Genomic DNA, 26,897 nt, shown 5'->3' with positions numbered 1-26,897 from the left:
AAACTTTCCAGCCTTGACGTGACTTCCCTATTCACTAAAGTACCTACTAAACAAGCCATCGATCTCTTGCGCAAGAAAATTGACGATTCACTTGATCTTCCCATTCCAGCCAGCGACTTCATCGACCTGGTTGAACTATGTGTTGGCTTTACGTGTTTCTCTTTTGAAAATCACCTCTTTCAGCAGACTTTTGGACTACCCATGGGTTCGCCACTCAGTGCAGTCCTAGCGAACCTATACATGGAACATCTAGAAGCCGAACGTTTCTCCACCATTAGTCCTTCGTCTGTCACCTGGCTCCGTTATGTTGACGACATTCTCCTCATAACTCCTAAACGCTTCAACGTTCAAGCTCTCCAAGACAAGCTCAACCAGGTCGAGCCTTCAATCCAGTTCACACTTGAAGAAGAGGTCGACAACACTCTTCCTTTCCTTGATGTTCTACTCTGCAAAGCTGACCACGAACTTCGTTTTAAAGTCTATCGAAAACCCACCAACCAAAACGATCTACTCCACTTCTACTCTCACCACGACACCAAAACCAAACGTGGTGTAATTATAGGCTTCTTCCTGCGTGCACTCAGAATCTGCAGCAACGAGTTCCTTGAGGAAGAATGCACTATAATTGAACAGGTATTTTCCAAACTCCACTATCCTCGTCACTTCATCAGAGACTGCAGACGGCGAGCACTAAACATCTTCAACACACCCAGAGAAGACACTGCCGAGAAGAGATACATAGTCCTTCCCACCAACTCCATTGCCAAACATGTTTCCAACATCTTTGCCAAAACATCATTCCAAGTATCTACCTCCACAACCACGACCATCAAGGACATCACCAGTAGTAGGCAGGACAAGCCTCCATCCTCTGCAGGGGTATACATAATCCCTTGTAATGACTGCAACAAGTTATACGTGGGCGAAACATCAAGGGACCTCCAAACACGTATTTCAGAACACCAATACGCAAGCAGGTCTGACGACACAAGGAATGCCTGCGTACAACACCGTAATTCACACAACCACTTGATAAACTACAGAAACTCAAGACTTATCGCCACAGAAGACAACACTCAATACCGAAGAATCCTGGAATCATCACTTATTTCTATATCCGACAACTTCAACCAGAATAGTGGCTTCTATAACATAGCTGAACCACTTGCAAAGAAACTTCTTCATCGCTATCCCACATAAGAACACTGTAGAAGGTCTGCTCACAAACTTGTCCAGTCTCCTTTCCAAGCTACCCAAGTTTTTAGACTCTACAACCCAACTCGGTACATCATCAGATGCAGCATTCTTCACCTGACCTCAGCCGGACTATAAATACTCGCGTTCCTTCCACCCCAGGTAGTTCTGTTTGTGACTTGAAAAAGCCCACTGTGTGGGCGAAACGTAGTCAATAAAGGATCACATTATACTGCATTTGTGTTTATATTGCCATGAGTGAGAGGGGTTGGATCTGATTGGGACTTGCAAATGAGTAGATAGAGTTATCAGAGATTATTTCTTGGGTAGCATTAAAATTGGGTTGGTCAAATGTTTTGTTAGTGGGATGGATTGTAAAGGACTTGCCTAGTATGGGCCAACAGGCCTCCTGCAGTGATCCTCCTTTCTTATGTTCTATGTTCTAATTTGCGGGAAATGCTCAGCATAACAAGTAGTATGTCATTGATGTCAGCTAGGCCTGTATCCATTGTATATGTACTTGTAGAAATAAAGATTATTATTACTATTATTATTATGTCAGGGATTGAACCACGGACACTCAGTGCGTGAGGCAAATGCGTTGCCGACAGAGCCACTCTAAACACTCTGAGATTCGTATGTAACATGCTGATGGATGAGACCAGACACAAATATGCATAGGTTATTAAAAAATTAATAAACTTCTGTGGACTTTTATACATCAATGTATAAAAGGAAAACACATTGTTATGTATGTCATACAAACTTTCTTCATAAATTAGACGTGTGTATAAACACAAACACAACATTACGTATATTATTTAAACTCTCTCCATCAACAAATGTTTGACTACCAGGCCACAGAGCCTGGTGGCTTAAAGCTCCCGCTTCACACACGGAGGGCCCGGGTTCGATTCCCGGCGGGTGGAAACATTTCGACAAGTTTCCTTACACCTGTTGTCCTGTTCACCTAGCAGCAAATAGGTACCTGGGTGTTAGTCGACTGGTGTGGGTGGCATCCTGGGGGACATGATTAAGGACCCCAGTGGAAATAAGTTAGTCCTCGATGACGCACTGACTTTCCTGGGTTATTCTGGGTGGCTTACCCTCCGAGGTTAAAAATCCGAACGAAATCTTATCTTATCTTATCTATATTTGTAGACGTTTCACCATCCAGTGGCTTTATCAATACAATTCAAGGATATAATGTGAAGAATATAGAACTGTATATACAAAAGATGAAGTAATGAGTCCCTCAGTCTTGGAGTTGGTGAAGAGCGCCGTAGTCTTGAGGAATCTGAAGCACAGGCATGAAGCTTGGTATATAAGTGACAAGCTTTACTTGGAGTCTACCTGGACGTTATTCCGGGGATCAACGCCCCTGCGGCCCGGTCCACGACCAGGCCTCCCAGTGGATCAGGGCCTGATCAACCAGGCTGTTACTGCTGGCCGCACGCAGTCCAACGTACGAACCACAGCCCGGCTGATCTGGCACTGACTTTACGTATCTGTCCAGCTCCCTCTTGAAGGCAACCAGGCTTTTTTTTGGTAATTTCCCTTATGCTTGGTGGGAGGCAGTCGAACAGTCTTGGGCCCCGGACACTTATGGTGTTTTCTCTTAGTGTAACAATGGCGCCCCTGCTTTTAATTGGGGGTATTTTTCATCGCCTGCCCAGTCTTTTACTTTCATAAGGAATGATTTCTGTGTGCAGATTCGGGACCATTTCTTCCAGGATTTTCCAAGTGTAGATTATGATATATCTCTCTCTCCTGCGTTCCAACGAGTACAAGTCAAGTGCTTCCAAGCGTTCCCAGTAGTTAAGGGGCTTGACAGAACTTATGCGTGCAGTAAAGGTTCTCTGTACACTCTCTAGATCTGCAATTTCACCTGCTTTGAACGGAGATGTTAATGTACAGCAATGTTCCAGCCTAGAGAGAACAAGTGGTTTGAAAAGGATCATCATTGGCTTGGCATCTCTCGTTTTGAATGTTCTCATTATCCATCCTATCATTTTCTTAGCACTTGTGATCGTGGCACTGTTGTGATCCTTGAAAGTGAGATCCTCAGACATTACTACTCCCAGGTCCCTTACATTATTTTTCCGCTGTATTGTATGGCCAGAGTTTGTAGTATACTCTGTTCTAGTTATCCTCTTCAGTTTTCCATAACGGAGTAGTTGGAATTTGACCTCATTGAACATCATATTGTTTTCCGTTGCCCATTGGAAAACTTTGTTTATATCTTCTTGGAGGTTAACCGTGTCCTCAATAGCTGACAGCCTCATGCAGATCCTAGTATCGTCTGCAAAGGATGATAATGTGCTGTGGGTTACAGCTCTGTCTATGTCTGATTTGAGGATGAGGAACAGGATGGGGGCGAGTACTGTGCCTTGTGGAACAGAGCTCTTCACTATGGCAGCCTCCGATTTAACTCTGTTGACCACTACTCTTTGTGTTCAATTGGTTAGGAAGTTGAAGATCCATCTCCCCACTTTGCCAGTTATTCCTTTAGCACGTATTTTGTGCGCTATTATGCCATACGCTTGTCAAACGCTTTTGCAAAGTCTGTGTATATTAGATCTGCATTGTGATTTTCTTTCAGTGCATCCAAGGCCATATCAGAGTGATCCAGTAGTTGTGAGAGGCAGGAGCGACCTGCCCTGACCCCATGTTGCCCTGGATTGTGCAGTTTCTGAGAATCCAGGTGGTTTGCAATCCTGCTTCTTAGCACTCTTTCAAAGATTTTTATGACGTGGGACGTTAGAGCTATTGGTCTATAGTTCTTAGCTAATGCTTTGCTGCCACCTTAATGGAGTGGGGCTATATCCGTTGTTTCAAGTGACTGTGGAATTTCACCCATGTCCAAGTTCCTTCTCCATAGTATACTTAGGGCATGCAAAAGGGGTTTCTTGCAGTTCTTAATGAACACAGAGTTCCACGAGTCTGGGCCTGGGGCTGAGTGCATGGGCATGTTGTTAATGGCTTTTTCAAAGTCTATTTGGGTCGTCGATCCTCAGACCGATTAGTGGCTCACTAAACAAAGAGTCGTACTGGGATTTCAATATTTCACTCATTTCCTTGTCATCTGTGTAAGTCTCATCATGTCTGAGTAAGGGCCCGATACTAGATGTGGCATTTGCCTTGTTTTTGGCATATGAAAAGAAGTATTTCGAATTTCTTTCATTTTCACTAATAGCTTTAAGCTCCTCCTGTCTCTCCTGGTTCCTGTAAGAGTTCTTTAACTTAAGTTCGATAGTTTCCACTTCTCTGGTCAGCTCCTCCTTCCATGTATCAGATATTCTAGCGTTCCTGAGGAGCTCAGTGATTCTTCGTCATCTTCTGTAGAGGGAGCATCTTTCTCTCTCCAGTTTACTCCTGCTCTTCTTCTTTCTTAGGGGAATAAGCCTAGAACATGCTTCAGCTGCCAGGAGGTTGATCCTTTCAAGGCACTGGTTTGGATCAATGTTATTTAAGATATCTTCCCAACATGTTTCATTTAAGACATGGTTTACCTGGTCCCAGTTGATGTTCTTGTCATTGAAGTTGTACTTTATGAAGACACCTTCACAGGTACATGCATTTTGATGAGCAGGACCCCTGTGCATGTAAGTCTGGACTTCGATTAGGTTGTGATCGGAATTAGTTGTTTTTGATATTGTTATGTCTCTTACCAGGTCCTCATAATTTGTGAAGATAAGGTCAAGTGTGTTTTCTAGTCTTGTTGGCTCCACAATCTGCTGGCTTAAGGTGTGTTTATCACAGAGACTTAGTAGCTCATGTGTGTGTGTGACCTTTCATCTGCGCTGCCTCCAGGGATTGTTTCTGCTATAACATTATTCGCTACATTCTTCAATTTTGTATGCCTTAGGTTGAAGTCACCAAGCAGTAAGATGTTTGGGGATGAAGTTGGAAGGCTTTCCAGACAGTAATCAATTTTCAGTAGCTGTTCCTTGAACTGCTGGGAGGTTCCATCTGGTGGCTTATACACAACCACGATCACTGGGTTTTGGTTCTCGATCTTTATTGATAGAACTTCAAACACATCATTTGTGGTGTTCAGCAACTCCATGCAGATGAGGGACTCTTTGACATACAGGCCAAACTCCCCCCTCCCCTTGTTGCCTGTCCTTTCTGTCGCTTCTAAAAAGGTTGTACCCACTTATCCATATTTCACTGTCAATGTGATCTTTTGTGTGGATCTCTGTGAAGGCTGCAAACATTGCATTAAACTCCTCTAGAAGTCCATTAATAAAAGGTATTTTGTTGTTGGTGGATGGCTTAAGGCCCTATACATTAGCAAATATGAACAAGGTTGTAATCTGTGCTTGTTGGGGGGATTTTGTTATTGGCATCAGTAGTTGTAGTTCTGGAGGGCCATGGGTGGCCCAGATTCAGATTCTTCAAGACTACGGTGCTCTTCACCTACTCCAAGGCTGAGGGACTGATTACCTCATCTTTTGTATATAGTTCTACTGTCTTCACATTGTCCTTGTAATGATAAAGCCACTGGATGGCTAAACATCTACAAATAAAAATACCCAGATGTCGTACTTGTGTCTAATTCTTCATCTTGGTGGTGCTGCATACCATTCATATACAAGTGTTTGACCCAAAGGATCCAAAAACATTTTGTTTACCCAACAGGTCCCATTGTGTCAGCCTTGACCAACAAATTTGGATGTCGCTGTGTGTGTTGTGTGGGAGGACTCCTCGCATCTTTCGCATTCTTTCTTACAATATTTGCAAATTCCGTTGAATATTTAATGGTTTTGCAAGGAATCATAGGAGGTAAGAATAATTTTTTTTAAGTATTATTATAAATTCTGAAACAGGGCAAACATTTCTTAACATATCCTCATATTTATATTGCACAATAGCTTTTTGTATTGTACAGTTGTTATCAAGGTTAAAAAGAGTAAGAGAGAGAGAGAGAGAGAGAATGAGTGTATGTGTGTGTGTGTGTGTGTGTGTGTGTGTGTGTGTGTGTGTGTGTGTGTGTGTGTGTGTGTGTGTGTGTGTGTGTGTGTGTGTGTGTGAGTTAGTTACCGGTTGTCAAATGAACTTGTCGTTAGACACTTGGCCTGTTTTTTTGTATGAATTGTATATTAAATGCAAAAATTTTCTGAAATTTTATATTATTTCTGTATTGTTGCAAACAGTTGTGGATTACAAATTTGAATAGTAAAGATGTATGTTTCAGGGCTTCATTGGTCAATATAAATATAGTATTATTCCTTATTTGAGAAATAAAAATCATTTTGTTTCTGTCATAGTAATCATCCGTGTGTAATGTTGCACTGTGGTGGTGTTCTCAGGACTGGGGTTTGGTCTCATCTACCTGCCAGCTGTGGTCTGTGTGGGCTACTACTTCGAGTCCAAGCGTGCCATGGCTACAGGAATTGCTGTCTGTGGCTCTGGTATCGGCACTATGATCTTCCCCCCGCTCCTCACTTACTTTATTTCAGTGTTCACCTGGAAAGGAGCAAATTTGATCATTTCTGCCATTATTCTTAACTGTTGTGTAAGTTCTGACTGAAGAATTTCACTTTTATGTTCAGTAGTAGTGCACCCACAGCCGGATTAACATTTTTTAGGCCCCTAGGCTACAGGTACTGTGAGGGGCCCCTGGGCTATAGGTACTGTGAGGGGTCCCTGGGTTACAGGTACTGTGAGAGGTCCCTGGGCTACAGGTACTGTGAGGGGTCCCTTGGTTACAGGTACTGAGGGGTCCCTGGGTTACAGGTACTGTGAGAGGTCCCTGGGTTACAGGTACTGTGAGGGGCCCCTGGGTTACAGGTACTGTGAGGGGTCCCTGGATTACAGGTACTGTGAGGGGTCCCTTGGTTACAGGTACTGTGAGGGGTCCCTGGGTTACAGGTACTGTGAGAGGTCCCTGGCTTACAGGTACTGTGAGGGGCCCCTGGGTTACAGGTACTGTGAGGGGTCCCTGGGTTACAGGTACTGTGAGGGGTCCCTGGATTACAGGTACTGTGAGGGGTCCCTTGGTTACAGGTACTGTGAGGGGTCCCTGGGTTACAGGTACTGTGAGAGGTCCCTGGGTTACAGGTACTGTGAGGGACGCCCCTGGGTTACAGGTACTGTGAGGGGTCCCTGGGTTACAGGTACAGTGAGGGGTCCCTGGGTTACAGGTACTGTGAGGGGTTCCTGGGTTACAGGTGGTATGAGGGATCCCTGGGTTACAGGTACTGTTAGGGGTCACAGGACCCTGTGATGCAGCCCCTGGAGCTCCTCCAGTAGGTGGAGGACCCTGTGATGCAGCCCCTGGAGCCCCTCCAGCAGACGGAGGACCCTGCGATGCAGCCCCTGAAGGCCCTCCAGCAGGCGGAGGAGCCTGGGATGCAACCCTGGAGGTCCTCCAGCAGGCGGAGGACCCTGTGATGCAGCCCCTGGAGGCCCTTCAGCAGGAGGAGGACCCTGGGATGCAACCCCTGGAGGCCCTCCAGCAGGAGGAGGACCCTGGGCTGCAGCCCCTGGATGCCCTCCAGCAGGTGGAGGACCCTGGGCTGCAACCCCTGGAGGCTCTCCAGCAGGTGGAGGACCCTGGGCTGCAGCCCCTGGAGGCCTTCCAGTAGGAGGAGAACCGTGGGCTGCAGCTCCTGAAGGCCCTCCAGCAGGAGATGGACCCTGGGATGCATCCCCTGGAGGTCCTCCAGCAGGCGGAGGACCCTTGGCTGCAGCCCCTGGACGCCCTCCAGCAGGTGGAGGACCCTGTGATGCAACCCCTGGAGGCCCTCCAGCAGGAGGAGGACCCTGGGCTGCAACCCCTGGAGGCTTTCCAACAGGTGGAGGACTTTGGGCTGCAGCTCCTGGAGGCCATCCAGCAGGAGGAGGACCCTGGGCTGCAGCCCCTGGAGCCCTTCCAGCAGGAGGAGGACCCTGGGCTGCAGATCCTGGAGGCCCTCCAGCAGGAGGTGGACCCTAGGATGCATCCCTTGGAGGCCCTCCAGCAGGCAGAGGACCCTGGGAGGACCCTTCTAGGTCCTCCAGCAGGCGGAGGACCCTGGGCTGCAGCCCCTGGAGGTCCTCCAGCAGGCGAAGGACCCTGAGATGCAGCCCCTGGAGGTCCTCCAGCAGGAGGAGGACCCTGGGCTGGAGGCCCTCCAGCAGGAGATGGACCCTGGGCTTTAGCACGTGGAGGCCCTCCAGCAGGAAGAGAACCTAGACTTTAGCACCTGGAGGCCCTCCAGCAGGAGGAGAACCCTGGGCTGCAGCCCCTGGAGGCCCTCCAGCAGGAAGAGGACCCTGGGCTGCAGCCCCTTCAGCAGGAGGAGAACCCTTGGCTGCAGCCCCTGGTGGCCCTCCAGCAGGAGGAGGACCCTGGACTGCAGCACCTGGAGGCCCTCCAGCAGTAAGAGAATCCTGGGCTGCAGCACCTGGAGGCCCTTCTGCAGGAGGAGAACCCTGGGCTGCAGCTCCTAGGGGCCCTCCAGCAGGTAGAGGACCCTGGGTTGCCGCCTCAAAGCCCACACCTTTATCTATCTCTGAGTGCACCACGGGCAGGAAAACCCTACCCAGATATACATACTTCGCATTTTTTTCAATTTTCACTATTATTATTATTATTATTATTATTATTATTATTATTATTATTATGGGGGAGCGTTAAACCCATGGGGATTATACAGCACCTTTCAGTGGGTGGGATGGCAGGAAAATAGGCTCAGTTCAGGGAACTGGAGCAAAGATCCAATTCCCTAGATCAAGAGCCCCTCACCAGCTTCGAGGAACCTCCCTCAAGGGGTCAATTTTAACAATATATCGTATTTTCCAGCTTATAAGACGCAAGACTATTACGAGTATTAAAACTTTTTTACTATAATGAAGTGTATGTTCTTTTACAAACACCACTTTCCAGTAACACTAAGTCTACCCTTGACCCTCACCTTGAGCATATAAGGCGCAGGCTTATTTTCCAAGACTTGGTAAAAAAAGCGCGCCTTATATGCCAGAAAATACGGTAATATTGACCAGTGACCACGAGAACACAATATTTTTAAGAATCCAATAGCACTAACATCCCATATCATAAAAATCTTTGAAAGGGTCCTAAGAAGAAAGATCACCACCCATCTAGAAACCCATCAGTTACACAACCCAGGGCAACATGGGTTTAGAACAGGTCGCTCCTGTCTGTCTCAACTATTGGATCACTACGACAAGGTCCTAAATGCACTAGAAGACAAAAAGAATGCAGATGTAATATATACAGACTTTGCAAAAGCCTTCGACAAGTGTGACCATGGCGTAATAGCGCACAAAATGCGTGCTAAAGGAATAACAGGAAAAGTCGGTCGATGGATCTATAATTTCCTCACTAACAGAACAGAGAGTAGTCGTCAACAGAGTAAAGTCCGAGGCAGCTACGGTGAAAAGCTCTGTTCCACAAGGCACAGTACTAGCTCCCATCTTGTTTCTCATCCTCATATCCGACATAGACAAGGATGTCAGCCACAGAACCGTGTCTTCCTTTGCAGATGACACCCAAATCTGCATGACAGTGTCTTCCATTGCAGACACTGCAAGGCTCCAGGCGGACATCAACCAAATCTTTCAGTGGGCTGCAGAAAACAATATGAAGTTCAACGATGAGAAATTTCAATTACTCAAATATGGTAAACATGAGGAAATTAAATCTTCATCAGAATACAAAACAAATTCTGGCCACAAAATAGAGCGAAACACCAACGTCAAAGACCTTGGAGTGATTATGTCGGAGGATCTTACCTTCAAGGACCATAACATTGTATCAATCGCATCTGCTAGAAAAATGACAGGATGGATAATGAGAACCTTCAAAACTAGGGAGGCCAAGCCTATGATGACACTCTTCAGGTCACTTGTTCTATCTAGGCTGGAATATTGCTGCACTCTAACAGCACCTTTCAAGGCAGGTGAAATTGCCGACCTAGAAAATGTACAGAGAACTTTCAAGGCGCGCATAACGGAGATAAAACACCTCAATTACTGGGAGCGCTTGAGGTTTCTAAACCTGTATTCCCTGGAACGCAGGAGGGAGAGATACATGATTATATACACCTGGAAAATCCTAGAGGGACTAGTACCGAACTTGCACACGAAAATCACTCACTACGAAAGCAAAAGACTTGGCAGACGATGCACCATCCCCCCAATGAAAAGCAGGGGTGTCACTAGCACGTTAAGAGACCATACAATAAGTGTCAGGGGCCCGAGACTGTTCAACTGCCTCCCAGCACACATAAGAGGGATTACCAACAGACCCCTGGCAGTCTTCAAGCTCGCACTGGACAAGCACCTAAAGTCAGTTCCTGATCAGCCGGGCTGTGGCTCGTACGTTGGTTTGCGTGCAGCCAGCAGCAACAGCCTGGTTGATCAGGCGCTGATCCACCAGGAGGCCTGGTCACAGACCGGGCCGCGGGGGCGTTGACCCCCGAAACTCTCTCCAGGTAAACTCCAGGTATACTGAAAATCCTTTATTTTTAAAGAATTTCCTTAATTTGTTCAGTATCTTATGATTCTTAAAATGTTCTTCCTAGATTGAAATCCTGGATTATGCCTCCCAAATTGAAATCTTGGCTTAGGTGTGCCATATTGAAATCCTGGCTAAGACCCCTCAGGTTGAAATCCTGGCTAAGACCCCTCAGATTGAAATCCTGGCTAAGACCCCTCAGATTGAAATCCTGGCTAAGACCCCTCAAATTGAAATCCTGGCTAAGACCCATCAGATTGAAATCCTGGCTAAGACCCCTCAGATTGAAATCCTGGCTAAGATCCCTCAGATTGAAATCCTAGCTAAGACCCATCAGATTGAAATCCTGGCTAAGACCCCTCAGATTGAAATCCTGGCTAAGACCCATCAGATTGAAATCCTGGCTAAGACCCATCAGATTGAAATCCTGGCTAAGACCCATCAGATTGAAATCCTAGCTAAGACCCATCAGATTGAAATTCTGGCTAAGACCCCTCAGATTGAAATCCTGTATTAGGCCTCCCTAAGATTAAAATCTTGACACATGCCTACCCAGCTTAAAATTCTGGCCTAAGCCTACCCCAGATTAAAATCCTGGCTTAAGAGACTTAAAATCTTGGCTTAAGACCTTTTCCATCATGGCTGCACCTCTGTGTAGTTTTAATCCTAATCTGATTAATGTTATTGTTATAATCATAACTAAGAACTATACCCACAAGGGTCATACAGCATTCCTAGTCTGAGCTGACCAAAATACAGGAGAGACCCACTTTACAGTGCTTTGCTTTAGTGTTTCACTAATACAGCGGTTTTTAGTTATATCCATTCTTCATTGATTCAGACTTCCTACAATAAATATATTCCCATTCACTATAAGCTAAGGACGAAAATAAGTAATGTGTGCACTGTGTATGCATTTTTTTAGGCCTAGCTCTATTGCTCACTGAATATATATGATAGTGTAAACATGTCATCAGGCTTATATATGCATTTAAAAATGAAAATAAAGGCTATGTTTCACTTTACAGCAGTAGCCTGGAGCCTAACCTGCTGTATAAGCGGGGCCCTCCTGTATTGTGCATGCTACAGTACTGCCGCTTTGAAATGTTGTGTGTAATATTTGTATTTTGTAATATTTTTTAACATATATTTTTTTTAATTTGAACTAATGTTTTCAATTAGGCTTTGTGGATGATATATTTATCTTGATTCACAGATATGTTTCAGTCGTTAGATGAAAACAAGGTTGACATGGGAGAGAATGGGGCTCCAGGGGAGAGGACGAGGATCTAGTGGAGAGCATGGGGCTCCAGGGGAGAGGATGGGGTTCCACAGGAGGGCATGGGGTTCCAGGGGAGAGCATGGGGTTCCAGGGGGAGAGGACGGGGTTCCAGGGGAGAGGACGGGGTTCCAGGGGAGAGCATGGGGTTCCAGGGGAGAGCATGGGGTTCCAGGGGAGAGCATGGGGTTCCAGGGAAGAGGGCGGGATTCCAGGGGAGAGCACGGTGTTTCAGGGAAGAGGGCGGGGTTCCATGGGAGAGCATGGGGTTCCAGGGGATAGCATGGGGTTCCAGAGAAGTGAACGGGATTCCAGGGGAGAGCATGGTGTTTCAGGGAAGAGGACGGGGTTCCAGGGGAGAGCATGGGGTTGCAGGGGAGAGGACGGGGTTCCAGGAGAGAGGACGGGGTTCCAGGGGAGAGCATGGGGCTGCAGGGAAGAGGACGGGGTTCCAGGGAAGAGGACGGGGTTCCAGGGGAGAGCATGGTGTTTCAGGGAAAAGGACGAGGTTCCATGGAAGAGCACAAGGCTCCAGGGAGAACATGGGGTTCCAGGGAAGAGCATGGGGTTCCAGGGAAGAGCATGGGGTTCCAGGGGAGAGCAGGTGTTCCAGGGGAGAGCATGGGGTTGCAGGGGAGAGGACGAGGTTCCAGGGAAGCGGACGGGGTTGCAGGGGAGAGCACAGGGATGCAGGGGAGAGCACAGGGATGCAGGGGAGAGCACAGGGATGCAGGGGAGAGCACAGGGATGCAGGGGAGAGCACAGGGTTCCAGGAGAGAGCACGGGGTTCCAGGAGAGAGCACGGGGTTCCATGGAAGAGCACAGGGCTCTAGGAGAGAGCACAGGGTTCCAGGGAAGAGCAGAGGGGCTCCAGGAAAGAGCACGGGGTTCCAGGGAATAGCATGGGGTTCCAGAGGAGAGCACGGGGTTCCAGAGAAGAGCACGAGATTCCAGGGAAGAGCACGGGGTTCCAGGGGATAGGACGGGTTTCAGGGAAGAGCACGGGGTTCCAGGGGAGAGCACGATGTTCCAGGGGAGAGGACAGGGGTCTAGGTAAGAACACAGGGTTTCAGGGGAGAGGACGGGGTTCCAGGGAAGAGCACGGGTTTCCAGGGAAAGAGCACAGGGGCTCCAGGGGAGAGGACGTGATTCCAGTGAAGAGCACAGGGGTTCCAGGAAAGAGCACAGGGTTCCAGGGAAGAGCACGGGGATCCATGGAAGAGCACGGGGTTCCAGGGGAGAGCACAGGGTTCCAGGGAAGAGCACTGGGTTCCCGGGGATAGGACGGGTTTCAGGGAAGAGCATGGGGTTCCAAGGGAGAACACGGGTTCCAGGGAAGGGCATGGGGATCCAGGGAAGAGCACAGGATTCCAGGGGGAGCACAGGGTTCCAGGGAAGAGCACAGGGTTTCTTTCCACGGGGAGAGCAAAGAAGTTTCTAGGGAAGAGCAAGGAGGTTTCCAGGGAAGAGCAAGGAGGTTTCCAGGGAAGAGCAAGGGTTCCATTTATTGACCTGCTCTGGCAGGCCAATAAATGTAATGCCCTGCCTGGTAAAGGGTTTAAATGTAGGTTGGACAAGGACATGAGTGGGTATAGGTTGGTGTGAGTTGAACATGCCTAGCATGGACGAGTAATTCTTCTGCAGTGTACCTACATTCTTGTGTGTATGGAGGCTGTGTACTGAACAGTGATTATTGTGTTCATCTGAAAATAAAAAACACTAGAGAATGGGTACTGTAATAATTAATACACAAATAACCCGCACATAAAAGAGAGAAGCTTACGACGACGTTTCGGTCCGACTTGGACCATTGACAAAGTCACAGTGTGACTTTGTCAATGGTGTGTTTCGTTCCAGTCACGGTATTGTGCCTTTTTTGTTATTTGTTAGTAATAATTAATGTTTTCTTCAATGAGCATTCATACAGGGTTGTAAAAGACGACTAATGAGTTAAAAATATTATTTGCATTGTTATTTGCACTTAATATTTACAGTGCTTTGGTGCCCTTATGAGACCTCTAGAAGTGCCAAGGATGAAGAAGAAAGATCTCTTGCAACGACTGGCAGAGGAGAAGCGGGCATACATGGAGGCTGGATCATTCTGTGGCTCCTCTTACATCACCTATACTCACCCTGATGGTACTGTGGAGAGACAACCCAAGGTGAATGAAAACTCTAGAAGTTCAGTTTACTATATAATAATAATAATAATAATATAAGATTTCGTTCGGATTTTTAACCCCGGAGGGTTAGCCACCCAGGATAACCCAAGAAAGTCAGTGCGTCATCGAGGACTGTCTAACTTATTTCCATTGGGGTCCTTAATCTTGTCCCCCAGGATGCGACCCACACCAGTCGACTAACACCCAGATACCTATTTGCTGCTAGGTGAACAGGACAACAGGTGTAAGGAAACTTGTCGAAATGTTTCCACCCGCCGGGAATCGAACCCGGGCCCTCCGTGTGTGAAGCGGGAGCTTTAGCCACCAGGCCACCTAATAATTATAATAATATCTTCATTTCTACAAGTACATGTACAAGGTATACAGTCCTAGCTGACATCAGTGACATACTACTATATAGAAAGTCCCTTGTTATGCTGAGCATTTTGGGCAAATTAGGTCAGTTTTGTCCTGTAAGATAAGATAAGAGATAAGATAAGATTTCGTTCGGATTTTTAACCCCGAAGGGTTAGCCACCCAGGATAACCCAAGAAAGTCAGTGCGTCATCGAGGACTGTCTAACTTATTTCCATTGGGGTCCTTAATCTTGTCCCCCAGGATGCGACCCACACCAGTCGACTAACACCCAGGTACCCATTACATGTATCACTGATAAAAGTTTATTTCTTTGTAAAGGTTACAATGTATAATTACAATTTTGATTTGCTAAGTACAAAGAAAGCTACTGTCATGCCACAATCAGCTCTCCTGGCACTGTACCATACACTCATATACCCTTATCTTGGTGGCCCGGTGGCCTGGTGGCTAAAGCTCCCGCTTCACACACGGAGGGCCCGGGTTCGATTCCCGGCGGGTGGAAACATTTCGACACGTTTCCTTACACCTGTTGTCCTGTTCACCTAGCAGCAAATAGGTACCTGGGTGTTAGTCGACTGGTGTGGGTCGCATCCTGGGGGACAAGATTAAGGACCCCAATGGAAATAAGTTAGACAGTCCTCGATGACGCACTGACTTTCTTGGGTTATCCTGGGTGGCTAACCCTTCGGGGTTAAAAATCCGAACGAAATCTTATCTTATCTCTTATCTTATCTTACATATGGAATTTGTGCATGGGGATCAACAACATCCAGTCACCTAAAACCCCTCATAACCCAGCAAAAGGCAGCAGTAAGAATGATAACAATTTCCCACTCCTGCCAGCACACTCCACCAATTTTCAAAAGTCTGAATCTGCTCACCATTAACCCTTTGACTGTCGCAACCCCCAATCCTGAGGTGTCTCCTGGTGTCGCAACATTTAAAAAAAAAATATTTTTTTCTTATGAAATGATAGAGAATCTTTTCCCGATTGTAATGGCACCAAAAAAACGAAATTTGATGGAAAACTGACGGAATTATGCTCTCGCGAAGTTAGCGACTTCGGCGCTGTTTACAAATCGGCGATTTCGCCCACTTTGAGCCCTATTTTCGGCTAATTCCATTGTTCCAGTCGCCCAAACTCATAGCTATTTCTTTAGAACTCCATTTTTTCTATCGATTGAGTACAAGAGACTGCCCATTTACCGATTTCAACTACCTAATAATGTGGTCAGAAATTTGCAATTTGGCCAATTTCACGAAAACTAAAAAATATGACAATTTCAAAATAAGGTCCAGAATGAACAATGCAGACATTCCTGGCTCTAAAATAACATTTTCTTTGTTCATCAGTTATGTCTCCAGGCCCCTCTGATATTACTCTTGCTTTCTATTTTGAATTTTTATTCAAACAAAAAATATTAGACTTACTATTATGCAGACTACTGCAATGCTGTAATAATTGTATAAATAACATCAACCCATTCATGACTGCATATTAGAATGGCTAGTTGGACATTTATTGGACAATGGCATCATTTGTTTACTTTTGAACATTGGCAAAAATCAAACATTTCCCCTAGTTTGAGCTCCATTTCTAGGTTCTTTTTATAGTAAAATCAATCAAAATCACCTCTATTTCTATAAGATGTTTTCCATTCTATCAAATGAGACCAAGGAAACGAGAATACAACCATAAATACTATACGAAAATAGACCACAAAGTCGGCACTTTAATTAAAAAAACGGTCGGAGTTTTTTTTTCTCATTATGCGCTGCGTGCTCCAGGATTTTTTTTATATGGTGCACACTGACCACACAGACCCATTCTCTCACATGTGGGCCTACCAGCTTTCTCCTGCTTGATTTGAAGCCGCTAGAATTTATGAGTATATATACGTCAAACACGGTACCTCGTAAGACGTATATACATGTATACGGCCGCGACAGTCAAAGGGTTAAGAACATCCATACTTATTCATGTGCCTACTACATACACAGAATAATACACACAAATATAAACCCTCCACTCAAACTTCTCCTCTCCAACTTAAACAGGACACTTGACCACAACACAAGACACAGATCTCTTTTTGATATACCTCGTGTCCTTATCACACTGTGTAAAAACTCTATGCACATAAAGGACCTTAAAATATGGAATTCATTACCAGAAGATATTAAAGTAACCCAGTCTGAAAATCAGTTTAAGACTCTTCTCAAAAGCCACTTAATCACCCTAGACTAAATGCTAAATACTCAATACACACATACTCACCTATGTACTCCCACATCATAACTTCAACAATCACTTTGAACCTTTTATCCATTGTTGACAGGAATATAATTGAGCCATTGTTTTCTACAAAAAGCATTTTAGACTATATGAATATATCCTTTGTCTTATACAAATTTAATTCACTTATAATTAATAATCTACTGTTCAACTATGAAATAATTACTGTCCTACTGTACAACTATGATAAAATCCTTAGTGTTAAGTAGTCTGTAAGCCAATAATGTTAAGTTGACCCATAATGCCCAGGCATAATAGAGGCTCTCTTTGCATTGCAACCCACTGTTGTAAATATAAAATCGCATTGTACTGTTTGCAAAGACATAAAATAAATAAATAAATAAATAAATAAATAAATAGTGGCATGGACAACCTGTGTAAGGAAACTTGCCCAGTGTTTCAACCCTTGCTGGGAATCGAACCTGGACCCTCACTGTGTGAAGCGAGAGTTGTTGCCACCAGGCCACGGGCCACGGAACACACTCATCAAGTGGAGAAGGAGAATGTACATATTTAAAAATACAGTTAAGCATGTTGTGTAACTGGTATCTTAATAAAATGACAAGAGTAAATAAGGAATGATTTCAGTGAGAAATTACAGAATTAATAAATTCGAAGCCAGCACAGCAGCTTGACTGTTAATGCACTCAGCTCAAACACTAAGGTCGGGGGGTTGATCCCAGGTATGTCTGTAAACATTAGGACGTGCTTCCTTTAGACACCTGCTGTCCATGTTTCCTTACACCTACTGTCCCTGTTCACTTAGCAAGCAAATAGGTTCCTGGGTGTTACTTTACTGGTGTGGTCGCATCCTGGGGGACAAGATTGAGGACCCCAGTGGAAATAAGACTGAGTCCCTCTGTGACACACTGCCTTTCTTGGGTTATCCTGGGTGGCTAACCCTTTGGGGTTAAAAATCTGAACAAAATTTTATCTTAAAGTTAATGTAGATAAAAACACATGCAGAGCTCAAGACATATATTGAGGAAATGTTTCTCCACAAGTGGCTTCTTCAGTCCTAATATAGTGACAGCTAAGAAACAAGTATATATAATGGAGGGAGTCAGGCGGCAAGCTGTGAAAGGTTGAGGTAATAGAGGTAGTAATAGTACAGCTGAGGTGTGATGGGTTGGATTGGTGAAGAACCTGTCAGCATTTGATTAACTTACTAGAGTGCTGTCTAATAACAGTGTCCAGGTTGGGTAGTAAGCATTTCGCTAAGATTTTTGTAGGATGTTACAGGTTACTGCTATCATGATGTAGGTCATTTTCATGAATAATTAGTTTATCTTGAAAATGGTATAAAATACTGACAGGTTGATGATTAAAGCACATATGCAGCAGTTGGGTGTCTTTATTGTTGAAAGTTTTCACCAACACAGTAGGCTTCTTCAGTCAAATACAGAGGCAGTAGATATAGGAGTGAAATGAAGATGATGTAATCAGTCCATCAGCCTTGGAGAAATAGTATTTGAGGTAGTCAGTCCTTCAACCTGGAGAAGAGTTCAGCTCCATGGTCATGAATGATATGAAATTAAGCTGAGCTTTCCTCCATGTTGAGGGACTGACTACCTCAAATACTACTTCTCCAAGACTGATGGTAATTGGTTATCCTTTCTCTTTAAGTGTGAATTTTATAGTTGGTGAAATGTTTCCTCATTGAACTGTGCATGTGTGTGTCCTTATCTATACACTGTTGGTATCACCATACCTTACCGGTCATGAATGTTAATGATTATTTTATAAAATTATTGATTTGATAGCTTTATTATTCACCACATACCCATGGTATAGACAGTAGTCCAAGCATTGTAGAGGTACATTATTGGTTAAGGGACAGCCTCAGTATCTGTTGTGTTTGGTTTAAAATAGCAACTTTGAGGCATTTTCTAGAGTATCTTTATTGGCTGTTTCTTGATATTAATTGATGGAAGGGAAGACATATTAGTGAAATAAATTTGATTTTGGTTGGTTTCAGACCAGAAGTTGCTTGAAATATGCCTCAAAGTGGCAGAAATATTCAATTTTTGGTGATTTTTCTGTGGAGAGGTAGGGTCCGACCCCCAGGTCTGTTTTAAGAGTTTTTACTAGGTCTACTTCAGTTATTGGGATGGCCTAAACCATGATTAATCAGTCTTGGTTACATTTTATTAGTCAAGAAATAGGGTAAAATTTTGATATTTTGTGTACTAATGATGAATTCAAAATGGAGGGGATGTGGTTAATAAACATAGGAAATGCTGCTTTAGTGGTTGGAATGACTACAGTGATTATTTTGGACTTGTTTTTAAACTGAAATTTGTTTTTGTGTAAAATTGGCCGAATTACCAACTCTGTGCACTTTATAGAGTAGTTCTGATAATTAATTGGTTTGAATTGAGCAATGGAATTGCCTTAAAACAGGCCTTAAAATGGGCAAAAAAAGCTGATGTCCAAATTGTGCCAAGACTGCTAATTTTGTGTCTGCATAATTTCATAAGTTTTCTATCAAATTTCACGGTTTTAGTGTCATTACCTTCAGAAAAAGATTATCTATCATTTCATTAGAACTTTTTTTTTTTAAATTTGCAACACTATCAGTACTTTTAATTTCAGGGTTTGAAACAATGAAAGGGTAAAATCACAGGTATAAGACAAATACTGTATTGTGAGCATTTGGTTGTGGTGGCCCGGTGGTCTGGTGGCTAAAGCTCCCGCTTCACACACGGAGGGCCCGGGTTCGATTCCCGGCGGGTGGAAATTCCGACACGTTTCCTTACACCTATTGTCCTGTTCACCTAGCAGTAAATAGGTACCTGAGTGTTAGTCGACTGGTGTGGGTCGCATCCTGGGGGACAAGATTAAGGACCCCAATGGAAATAAGTTAGACAGTCTTCGATGACGAACTGACTTTCTTGGGTTATCCTGGGTGGCTAACCCTCCGGGGTTAAAAATCCGAACGAAATCTTATCTTATCTTATCTTATAGAAAGAGAGGTACAATAACTTGATTCTTAGCTCTGGATAGAGTTACTGAGTATAAAATTGGTTTTGCAGAGAGCCATGAATGCAGACCCTGGAGTACATTCACATCTTAATCTGTCTGGCTACCTTACCCCTGTACCAACATCTTTAGCACTGCCTACCATTCAGGAAACACAGGGCAGCACTCCACCTGACCAAGACTCACCTCTGGCTGCATCTGAGAAGGAAAGTACCCCAGCATCTCCCACTGCTGCTAACCATGAACACTTAGATGGTTAGTATGGTATTTTATATCAGTATCTTGTTTTAATCCTAGGTAATAGGTTGTAGACAGCAACTGCCCAGGGAGGTACTACCATCCTGCCAAGTGAGTGTAAAACGAAAGCCTGTAATTGTTTTACATGATAGTAGGATTGCTGGTGTCCATTTTTCTGCCTCATGAACATGCAAGGTTTCAGGTACGTCTTGCTGCTTCTACTTACACTTAGGTCACACTACATGTACATGTACAAGCATATGTATATATACACCCCTCTGGGTTTTCTTCTATTTTCTTACTAATTCTTGTTCTTGTTTATTTCCTCTTATCTCCATGGGGAAGTGGAACAGAATTCTTCCTCCGTAAGCTATGCGTGTTGTAAGAGGCGACTAAAATGCCAGGAGCAAGGGGCTAGTAACCCCTTCTCCTGTATAAATTACTAAATTTAAAAAGAGAGACTTTCGTTTTTCTTTTTGGGCCACCCTGCCTCGGTGGGATACGGCCGGTTTGTTGAAAGAAGAAAGATCTTGTTTTAATGTATTATTGTACATTAGATATTTTGACAAAGCTAGCTACAGTAATTGTAATCCTGGACTTTTTAGGAAATATGTATAAAACAATAGTACGAAGGATAATTATTAGTATTTATACAAGCTCACAAAATAATTGTTTTTTTTTTCAATATTATGCCTTTTAGACTTTCTTGATAGCTACAATAGAACTAATAGGCATAATACTAGATACAAAAATCTCTATGATATTTTATTTTGAATTACCAGATACTTTTATTTTGTATAATATAAGACTTCTTATTCTCATGTACCATGCTAGGGCTTTAACTGTCTGTTTACAATGAGTCATTTTCACTGAATCAATGCTACTGTGAATGTCATTAATGTCTTATATGCATTTTTTTTAACACATCAGCCATTTCCCACTGAGGCAGGGCGACCCAAAAAGAAAGAAAAACCCAAAAGGAAAGAAAAACCCACAAAGATAGAAAAATACTTTCATCATCATTCAACACTTTCACCATCACTCATACATAATCACTGTCTTTGCAGAGACGCTCAGATACGACAGTTTAGAAGTCCCTACAAACTGCCAATATCCCAAACCCCTCCTTTAAAGTGCAGGCATTGTACTTCCCATTTCCAGGACTAAAGTCCGGCTAACCAGTTTCCCTGAATCCCTTCATGAAATATTACCCTGCTCACACTCCAACAGCTCATCAGGTCCCAAAAACCATTCGTCTCCATTCACTCCTATCTAACATGCTCACGCACCATTTCATGGACGACCCCTACCTTTCCTACCTTTCCCTAAAGATTTATACGCTCTCCAAGTCATTTTACTTTGTTCCGTTCTCTCTAAATTACCAAACCACCTCAACAACCCTTCTTCAGCCCTCTGACTAACACTTTTAGTGACTCTGCACCTCCTCCGAATTTCCACACTACGAATTCTCGGCATAATATTTACACCACATATTGCCCTTAGACACTACATCTCCACTGCCTCCAGCCTCCTCCTCACTGCAGCATTTACAACCCAAGCTTCACGCCCATCTCACACTATGCAAAAACTCAATGCACGTAAAAGGCCCTAAAATCCGGAATTCATTACCTGTAAATATAAAAGAAACACTACCTGTTTATAAATTCAAGTCTCTTCTCAAAGATCACTTACTCACCCAAAACCAAATAAATACTGAATAACTGAACCTTATAAATTGTATATCTTAAATGTTTCTCATAATTATATTACATAAATGTTAAACCTAAGACCCAATCTAACTTTGTTATTTTTTAAATAGACTACTTAACAGAATACTCCATTCTACTGAATGTACAGCAATGCATACAACCATATGACCTGTCTTTGTAATACTCATTTGTGCTTTATTGTTATCTGTTTACAATAATGTTTTATCACTGATTACATCATTGCTTAGTTAATCTTAAGTTAATTTTAAGCCTGCCCATAATGCTATGCATTTAAGTGGCTTTGGCATGCTGCTCTTACCTGTATTTTTTTGTACCTCTGTATGTTCAAATTATTAAATAAATAAATAAATAAATAAATATATGAGTGTTGGTGCCACTATATTCTCATACAATCTGAGTGTTCTTATTCCCATGTGACTTGTTATAATTTCATTTGTTGAATATTCATGTAATTTATTTTATTGTGAAAATCATTATTGTCTTATATACATATATGTGTAGGTAGTAGGTTGGTAGACAGCAACCATCCAGGGAAGTACTACCGTCCTGCTAAGTGAGTGTGAAACGAAAGCCTGTAATTGTTTTACTTGATGGTAGGATTGCTGGTGTCTTTTGTCTGTCTCATAAATATGCAAGATTACAGGTACATCTTGCTACTTCTACTTACACTTAGGTCACACTACACATACATGTACAAGCATATATATACACACCCCTCTGGGTTTTCTGCTATTTTCTTTCTAGTTCTTGTTTATTTCCTCTTATCTCCGTGGGAAGTGGAACAGAATTCTTCCTCCATAAGCCATGCGTGTTGTAAGAGGCAGCTAAAATGCCGGGGGCAAGGGGCTAGTAACCCCTTCTCCTGTATATATTACTAAATGTAAAAGGAGACACTTTCGTTTTTCCTTTTGGGCCACCCTGCCTCGGTGGGATACGGCCGGTGTGTTGAAAGATGAAAGATACACATGCACAGTGGACCCTCGACTAACGATCAGCTCCCAACTCAACCAGTTATGTAAGTGTATTTTTGTAAGTGCTTTTGTACGTGAATTTTTGGGGGTCTGAAACGGACTAATCTATTTCACAATATTCCTTATGGGAACAGATTCAATCGGTAACGGCACCCGAACAGACGTCTGAAATGAAATAATATTGTAAGTCGAGGGTCCACTGTATATGTAAAATAGTATAAAAATCCTTCTAGATGTAAGTTAGGTTTAAGCTTGCCAAAAATGCTCTGCATGATTAAGGGACTTTCCATGTGAGAGATGTAATGTCATCCAATTTTATTCAGTGTATCATGTGGAAATAAATTGATTGATTGATCATTATAAATCAGGTTTTCATAAGCCAGGGATTCCCGATATTGTAGCTGGATTTGCATCTTAGGAGTAGCATAACATCTGCCATAGTTAAAGATGACTAAGTTTAAAGAATTATAATTTTGGCAGGTGGGAAAGATTGGGACATCTTCGTCAGAAACTTGTTGGAGAGTAAATCAATATTTCGGTGATATCTCCATCTTCATGAATCATATTCTGAAACATATAATAACGTATAATATTGTCCATCTCCATTATCACATAATAATGTACGTATATTATTATGTTGTACGTATGTCAAAATAATTCCTGATGATAGTGATGGATTTATCACATAAACATTGATTTGCTCTACAATAAATATCCAATGACGATGTCTTAGTCTTTCACACCTGGTTTAATGCCTTAGTAACTTTAAAATGTATAAGGGTACATTGCCTTCAAGTATTGGAAACACATTGTATTATTTTTACCACATTTACATTTGTCCTCCATGGGGAAGCGGAACAGAAATCTTCCTCCATAAGCCATTCTTGTCGTAAGAGGCAACTAAAATGCTGAGAACAAGGGGCTAGTAACCCCTTCTGTATACATTACTAAAATTAAAAAAAGAGACTTTTGTTTTTCTTTTTGGGCCACCCTGCTTTGGTGGGATGCAACAGATTTGTTGAAAGAAGATGATTGACATTTGTACTGTAATAATCTTCAGGTGGAGATGAAAAGCAAAGTTTGGTCAAAGGGACAGATGGTACTACAGTTGTGGCACCAGTCATATCACCTCGAGTTCCTGTTCCATCTGCTCCTATAAAGATGCCACGTAACTGTTCCCAACCTGTTATGGCTCATGGTGCTTCTGGCTTGATTCCTAAAAATGGATCTGTCCCTAACTTTGAAAGGAGATATTCAAGAGTGGAGTATGCTAGTCATATGAAGGTAAGTAGTTCACTGTTTTGATGTGTAACAGTTTTCACAGCTGTATCATGACAGATGTTCAATACATTATTAATAAAATACAATATGAGCAAAAAACTTTACCAGAATAAGAAAACTTGAATTTGTATGTACTGAATAGGGAAAATATTTTGCAGTGCTCTGTTATATTTTACTTTCTGTTTTATATTGTTTTGGCTTCATTTATTAAATCATATTTGAAGAGCTATTAGCTATTTGAGTTTGCAGGAAGCAGAGAGGGGGGGAGAAATGAGCTCTAGCTCTTGGTCATGCCTGTTAACTTCTAACCATATTGAGTCTACTTACACTGTGTCATTGTCCAGTTCATTCAGCTTATTTACCACTCATATGTTGACGAAATGATCTCTACCAAGAGTTATAGGTCATCTTCCTACAAACTTCAGTAAGATAATTAAACTACTCTCTTGATATTGAACCTGCATTATCTCAGACTAATACATTTTGAAACATTGTTTCATACTTCTTCTGCCAACCAATATTTCAGGTGTTTACTGTTTCCTGCTCCTTGTGCCCTCTTCACTACATTGATAACATTGCCTGCAACTTGAACTGACTTTAAGAAGATGCATTTTCCAATTATTGCTTGGAATCCAGCAAAATTTGTGCCTACACAGCCTAAACCCATGTAACATTTCATCTGTTTCATTCGATACATCTGCCATTGAAGGTTGATGCTAGTCACAATTGTTATATTTTAATCAGGGTGGAGCACTTAACTCATAGGGGTCATATATTGCCTGTAAAATGGGAGGCATTCAAATTCACTCCCCGAAAGGGGAAGATACGTCCAGTTCCTTGGATCAAGAACCCCCTCACCATCATCAAAGCAAAATAATGCAATAATGTAAAAAATACTTTACTATTTCAAGATTAAAAGTGACAAAATGGCATCTACACACTACATTAAATATACCAACCTTCTTCTAAGTAGGATACACCAGTGTTGAAAATCTGAAGGCAGTCTAAATCTCCAGTTGTCAGATGGAAACCAGATTTTGGAATGGTCTATGTAACATTGTCCATAAGGTACCCAAGCATACAAATAGTCTCAGTAATCTTGCCCAACATACATTACACCAGTGCTGACAATTTTAAGCCAATCAAGTAGGGCAGTTCATGAGTAATAACAGTAAAATTGTGAGAGAGTAACCACAAATATTGCTGCTAAGGTTTCAAAAATAGGAAAACCTCTCCAACTAAAATAAAAAATGCCATAAAAACACTAATTTTGATTTTTGTCAGTATTCTTTTCTCATTTACATTTGATTTATAATTCTCTACAAATCCTGTAAGAAAAAATATTTGATTTTTAAACAAATACCTGTTTGATAATTTTTTTTTTTTTTTCGACAAGTCGGCTGTCTCCCACTGAGGCAGGGTGACCCAAAAAAGAAAGAAAATCCCCAAAAAGAAAATACTTTCATCATCATTCAACACTTTCACCACACTCACACATTATCACTGCTTTTGCAGAGGTGCTCAGAATACAACAGTTTAGAAGCATATACGTATAAAGATACACAACATATCCCTCCAAACTGCCAATATCCCAAACCCCTCCTTTAAAGTGCAGGCATTGTACTTCCCATTTCCAGGACTCAAGTCCGACTATATGAAAATAACCGGTTTCCCTGAATCCCTTCACTAAATATTACCCTGCTCACACTCCAACAGATTGTCAGGTCCCAAGTATCATTCATCTCCATTCACTCCTACTTAACACGCTCATGCACGCTTGCTGGAAGTCCAAGCCCCTTGCCCACAAAACCTCCTTTACCCCCTCTCTCCAACCCTTTCGAGGATGACCCCTACCCCTCCTTCCTTCCCCTATAGATTTATATGCTTTCCATGTCATTCTACTTTGATCCATTCTCTCTAAATGACCAAACCACCTCAACAACCCCTCTTCTGCCCTCTGACTAATACTTTTATTAACTCCACACCTTTTCCTAATTTCCACACTCCGAATTTTCTGCATAATATTTACACCACACATTGCCCTTAGACAGGACGTCTCCACTGCCTCCAACCATCTCCTCGCTGCTGCATTTACCACCCAAGCTTCACACCCATATAAGAGTGTTGGTACTACTATACTTTCATACATTCCCTTCTTTGCCTCCATAGATAACGTTTTTTTGACTCCACATATACCACAACGCACCACTCACCTTTTTTCCCCTCATCAATTCTATGATTAACTTCATCCTTCATAAATCCATCCGCCAACACGTCAACTCCCAAGTATCTGAAAACATTTACTTCTTCCATACTCCTCCTCCCCAATTTGATATCCAATTTTTCTTTATCTAAATCATTTGACACCCTCATCACCTTACTCTTTTCTATGTTCACTTTCAACTTTCTACCTTTACACACATTCCCAAACTCATCCACTAACCTTTGCAATTTTTCTTTAGAATCTCCCATAAGCACAGTATCATCAGCAAAAAGTAATTGTGTCAATTCCCATTTTGAATTTGATTCCCCAAAATTTAATCCCACCCCTCTCCCGAACACCCTAGCATTTATTTCCTTTACAACCCCATCTATAAATATATTAAACAACCATGGTGACATTACACATCCCTGTCTAAGACCTACTTTTACCGGGAAGTAGTCTCCCTCTCTTCTACACACCCTAACCTGAGCCTCACTATCCTCATAAAAACTCTTTACAGCATTTAATAACTTACCACCTATTCCATATACTTGCAACATCTGCCACATTGCTCCTCTATCCACTCTATCATATGCCTTTTCTAAATCCATAAATGCAATAAAAACTTCCCTACTTTTATCTAAATACTGTTCACATATATGCTTCAATGTAAACACTTGATCTACACATCCCCTACCCACTCTGAAACCTCCTT

General features: G+C 42.9%; 1 protein-coding gene across 9 annotated transcripts in view; it reads left to right on the top strand.

Moving 5' to 3' along the window:
* The window catches only part of LOC128693671 (monocarboxylate transporter 14-like), a 489,471-nt gene that overhangs the window by 387,922 nt on the left and 74,652 nt on the right, over positions 1-26,897 (top strand). For all 9 annotated transcript variants that reach the window (XM_070091219.1, XM_070091218.1, XM_070091217.1 and 6 more), the window contains 5 exons: positions 5,839-5,982; positions 6,510-6,715; positions 13,937-14,104; positions 19,814-20,015; positions 23,759-23,982. In XM_070091219.1, coding sequence (XP_069947320.1) covers positions 5,839-5,982; positions 6,510-6,715; positions 13,937-14,104; positions 19,814-20,015; positions 23,759-23,982 — 944 coding nt within the window. The remainder of the gene's footprint in view (positions 1-5,838; positions 5,983-6,509; positions 6,716-13,936; positions 14,105-19,813; positions 20,016-23,758; positions 23,983-26,897) is intronic.

The sequence above is a fragment of the Cherax quadricarinatus genome, chromosome 34, assembly GCF_038502225.1.
Source record: "Cherax quadricarinatus isolate ZL_2023a chromosome 34, ASM3850222v1, whole genome shotgun sequence".
In the NCBI taxonomy this organism is placed as follows: domain Eukaryota; kingdom Metazoa; phylum Arthropoda; class Malacostraca; order Decapoda; family Parastacidae; genus Cherax; species Cherax quadricarinatus.
This window is presented reverse-complemented; position numbering and strand designations above follow the sequence as displayed.